A 4,996-nucleotide genomic window follows, 5' to 3' on the forward strand; every position below is an offset into this window, starting at 1 on the left:
GGGTGGGTTTTTTTTTTTTTTCTTCTCCTGTATTTTTGTGGACGTTCTTTGGTTCAGTGTCGTGGGAAAAATAAATTGTTGAAGAAGATTCATTGTCATCTCCGGAACCACCATCATCAGCAAGGTGCAGGTACTGGTGATGCTCAATATCATTCTCTTGACCTTGTCTTTGACCTTGCACTGGGAAATCTTGTAAAAACTTTTCTGAGCAAAGGAGCCCATAGTCTCATCTGAGATATGATCTTTTTCCTCTCCATATGTGACCCCTGCCTCTGGGTTACTGTCAAGCTCAACCCAGCAGGTTTTCTTGTCTCTCCTGCTCTCCCAACCAGGCCCAGTGTTCTTCATCCATAAGCAAAGCATCCTTGGACTTTACGTCATTTTCGAAGTGTGAAGTTTTGGGTCTCGAACAAGGTTTGTGCACAATTTGGGGTTTTCTTTTCAATATAGAGTTGTTATAAATGTGTTTTCTTATCTCAAAAAGTAAAAAATAAAGTAAGCTAGAGAAAAGAAGGGGTTTTTAAGAAAATCAAAAGGGAGAGAAAACACATTTATAGTACTGTCCTATTTATTTATTATTTATTTATTTTTATTTATTATTTCTTTTATTATTATTATTTATTTTAAAAATCCACATATGGGGTGCCTGGGTGGCTGTCAGTTTGGTGTCTGCCTTTGGCTCAAGTCGAGATCTTGGGGCCCAGGAGGGATCCCCACAAGGCTCCCTGCTCAGCAGGAAATCTGTTTCTCCCTCCCCCCCTCCCCTTCTTCTCCCTCATCCCTCACTCATGCTCCTTTCTCTCTTCTCTCAAATGAAAAATAAGGGGTGCCTGGGTGGCTCAGTGGGCTAAAGCCTTTGCCGTTGGCTCAGGTCATGATCCTGGGGTCCTGGGATCGAGCCCTGCATCAGGCTCTCTGCTCAGCAGGGAGCCCGCTTCCTCCTCTCTCTCTGCCTACTTATGATCTCCATCTGTCAAATAAACAAATAAAATCTTTTTAAAAAATGAATAAATAAAATCTTTTTTAAAAATTCACATATCAGTAGATCCACACAGTTCAAATCAGAGTCATTCAAGGGTCAACTGTATTTGCTGATTCCCTACTAGACTCTAAGTTCCACGGGGACAGAGACCATGGATATTCACAGTGGCTGCTCTTGACCAAAGACTCGCAAAGAAGAGTCTAACTGGAAGAAGAGGTCATATAAAAACCCATATCCCAATTTCTCCTAAAATAGCAGTAAATAAGGCTTCCCTAGTTAGGAGCACCAGCCGGTGATACAGTGATTTATGATAAGAAATATATATTTGATCTTCTTCCAGTTCCTGGCACAAAGCTCCTGAAACTTTTGGAGCTCCTTCCCTCCCTTCTTCCTTCCTCTGTCCCCCGCCCTTCCCTTTTCTTTCATTCTCTCTCCCTTTCTTTCTTTCGTTCTCTCTCTCTCTCTCTCTCTCGGAAATAGAAATATATTGAATGCACCACAAGGGAGCAGAGGGCACGACAGCAAAGGAGACACTGTCTGCCTGGAGTTTCTTAGGAGATGAGAGCTCTAGAGGTGTCTTTGTTATTCATAATAAACCCCAGACAACCACACCTGTAACTGCAGGGTGTGGGTAGGCACATTACTGGTGGGGAACCCCGTTGCTTCTTTTCCTGCCCTGGGAGAGGATTTCTTTCCCTCTGGCTGGGAGCTCTCTTGGTCCCCACTGTCAGTATGACCCAGAAGACCTTCAGCATGGACACCAGAAGGAGCCAGCTAGCAGACTGCCAGTCCCATGGGGAACTAAGTCAGAGTCAGGAGTTTTTCTGCCCTCTGCCCTGAAAATTATTCCAGGCGTGGAACACCTTGCAACCCCCTCTAGAATTCAGCAAGTGTTCTCATCTCAGGGGCTGGTCCTACTTATGCCTTTTGAGGAGAAACAACAGCTCAGGTGACCCACCCCCTGGAGTAACCCTTTTTCTTTTTCTTTTTTTTTCTTTTCTTTCTTTTACCTCCACCAGAAGAGAGACCTTGCCTTAGAGCCCCCTGAGAGGGTGCCTGGTTGGCTCAGTAGGTTAAGCGTCTGCCTTGGGCTCAGGTCATGATCTCACATCGGGCTCCAAGCTCAGTGGGGAGTCTGCTTCTCCCTCACAAGCCCCCTGCTTGTGCACTCTCTCTCTCTCAAATAAATAAATAAATAAAATCTTTAAAAAAAAAAAAAAAAGAGTCCCATGAGAACTGAGGACCCACTTCACTTCCTTGACTTCCCTCTGTGGCTATGTCTTGCTGAGAAAGTTCTAGAATGAGACGAGGAGAGAAGGGATGGTAAAGCGTGATGGTTGATTTCATGTGTCAGTTGGACTCATCCAAAGGATGCCCAGATTCAACATTATTTCTAGGTGTGTCTGTGAAGGCATCTCTAAATGAGATTAACGTTTGAACCAGTGTATTCACTGAAGCAGGAGACCCTCCCCAATGTGGGTGGGCATCTTCCAGTTCATCGAGGGCCTGACTAGAACAGAAAGCAGAAGGAAGGAGGAATTGGTCCCTTTCTGCTTCCCGTCTCCCGCTGAGCTGGGACATTGGTGTTCCTCTGCCCTTGGACTGGGCTTTCCACCACCGGCTCCCCTGATTCTCAGGCCTCTAGACTCAGACTGAGTGACACCACTGACTTTCCCGGGTCTGCAAGATGGTGGGTCATGGATCACTGGGTCCACCATCTTGCAGACATCTGGCAGATCACGGGACTTCCCAATCTCCATACTTGAGTGAGGCAAGTTCTCATAATAAATCTCTTCTTACATATATCTCCTATTGGTTCTATTTCTCTGGAGAGCTTCTGATTAACATAGGGACATTAGTCTTCATCTGAGGGCTTTGTGGGGAGGGTTTTGTGGGCAGCACAGAGCAGAGAGTAGGCGTCAGGCCTTCTGGAAGTGCTCGATGATGGGGGTCAAACGCAGGTGGGGCAGGGATGGGACACACAGAACCTCTACAGGAACAGGGACTGGCCAAGGAGGGGGCTGAGGACCAGGGGGACACTGACATACTTGCTCCCCAGGGAGACTATTGTGAAGAGGAGAGAGGTCAGAAAGGCTGGGGCCAGGCCACTGGAGGACCCGATGGGGGGGCGGGGAGGCTGCTCTACCTCTGCCCCCACCTGCCCTGGGCCCCACCTGGGCACTCCTATCCCCAACAGCAAGTCCCTTCTGGTGCTTCTTTCTCAGAAGCTGTGAGCCACAGCTACTTCATTCTAGGAGGAAAGGGGACTGGGTTTGGCAGAAGGGAGCAGCAGGAATGTGGAAGGGGACAGAGTACCACACTCACCCCAGGGGCACAGCATTTTCTGCTGTACAAAGCAGGTGTTTTCACCACCCTAAGGTTGTGTTCTCTCTACTGTTTCACCAGGCATGTAAATTCAGACAAGAATCATATTATTGGGGGGTTCAGCTCCCTCAGGAGGACGTTGAGGTTACCCTACCTCAGACACCCAACCTTGCAGGCTGGCCTCCTGGGCACTGGCCCGTGAGATTCCAGCAGGTGCTTCCTCCCCGGACGCTTCCATGGGGCCAAGGCAAGAGCCACAGAGGTGGCTGTGGACCCTCCCCAACCGACACTGCAAATTCTAGAAATTTCGGGATGGTGGCGGCCAGGAAGCAGGTCTGCAATGGCTCCACCCCTGGGAGGGCACAGGAGGGTGCTGGCCCAGCCCTGAGAGGGCCCCAGGAACCGTGGCAGCACAAAGGAGACAGAGCCCAGCACGTCTACACCATGTCCTGGACTCCTGCCTTGCTGGTACTCCTCGCTCACTGCATAGGTGAGAACACCCCAGAGCTTGCCACCCCCAGCCCCATCCCCTGCCCTCGCCTGCCCCAAATACTCATGCCTTCTGTGTCCCCAGGCTGTGGCTCCCAGCCAGTGCTGAGCCAGCCGCCGTCTGTGTCCTCGTCCCTCGGAACCACAATCCACCTGCCTTGCACCTTGAACGGAGACCATGACGTCAACGTTTACAGCATCTACTGGTACCAGCAGAGGCCCGGTCACCCTCCCAGATTCGTGCTGAGATATTTCTCCCACTCAGACAATGACCAGGGCCCCAAGATCCCCCCTCGCTTCTCCGGATCCAAAGATGTGGCCAAGAACACGGGGTATTTGAACATCGCAGAGCTGCAGCCTGAGGACGAGGCGATGTATTACTGTGCGGTGGGGGCCCAGGGCATGGAAAAGGTGAGGGTGATGAGGAGGGAAGAAAAGGAGCCTGCTGCTCCAGGGTCCCAGGCACCCCAAGACTCACATACCGTGATCTAAAGACAGACGGGCACGCATCCTTAGGGAGAGGCGCGTGTGGGCAAGGCGGGCCGCAGCCATGAGCTTCACAGGGCTGAGGAGAAGAGTCCTGGCTCAGCTTTTTCTTGTTTGGCAGCTTTGCTGAAACCCTGCAAATTCTTGTTGTCCCCCTCCCCTCTGCCCCCGGAAGGCCAGATTGGGGGAATTAAACTCGCTTGTGTCTTGCACAGTTTTTCCACTGAGTTTGGTGCACCTGGTGTGCTGAACTGTCCTGGGGAGGCCCCAGATGTTCGGTGAAAGGTCAGAAGGAATGGGACGCACCCAAGAACCAACCTAGGGTGAAGGTCCCAGGAGACCGGTGGCTCACAGTCTACGTGACCCCAGTCTCTGCATTGGGAGGTCCTGGGGGGCCAGGGGCTGCACCTGGGGAACATGCCTGTTGAGGACGGGATGCTGGATCGTGCAGGGGTTACAGGGTGAGCAAGCCTCTGGGGGGTCGTGGGCGCCAAGGGACAGGTCGGGAGCAGGTGCTCCAGCCCGGTTCCTCTGACGTTCGAACACGGTTCTCTGTGGTGAGGCTGTCCTGTTGAGCAGTATCTCTGACCCCTAACCCAACAGATGCCCAGACCTGCGCCTTCCCACCCCTAGTTACAACAACCATAATGTCCCCAGACATTGCCAAAAGTCCCCAAGGTGGCAAAATTACCTTGATTAAACACCACTGATGCA

General features: G+C 51.0%; 1 protein-coding gene across 1 annotated transcript; it reads left to right on the plus strand.

Moving 5' to 3' along the window:
• Nucleotides 1–3,408: 3,408 nt before the first annotated feature.
• LOC131811484 (immunoglobulin iota chain-like) lies at nt 3,409–4,494 on the plus strand. The gene is made up of 2 exons (XM_059140094.1): nt 3,409–3,797; nt 3,882–4,494. The coding sequence occupies exons 1-2, from the start codon at nt 3,620–3,622 to the stop codon at nt 4,286–4,288; spliced, it is 585 nt and encodes a 194-aa protein (XP_058996077.1). The 5' UTR covers nt 3,409–3,619; the 3' UTR covers nt 4,289–4,494.
• Nucleotides 4,495–4,996: the final 502 nt, after the last annotated feature.

This window comes from Mustela lutreola, chromosome 11, assembly GCF_030435805.1.
Source record: "Mustela lutreola isolate mMusLut2 chromosome 11, mMusLut2.pri, whole genome shotgun sequence".
In the NCBI taxonomy this organism is placed as follows: Eukaryota; Metazoa; Chordata; class Mammalia; order Carnivora; family Mustelidae; genus Mustela; species Mustela lutreola.

Bases quoted from the DNA above. Each gene is read 5' to 3' on its own strand.
- LOC131811484 (XM_059140094.1), top strand. From the start codon at position 3,620: ATGGTGGCGGCCAGGAAGCAGGTCTGCAATGGCTCCACCCCTGGGAGG. The intron at 3,798-3,881 runs GTGAGAACACCC...CTGTGTCCCCAG, and splicing joins ACTCCTCGCTCACTGCATAG to GCTGTGGCTCCCAGCCAGTG.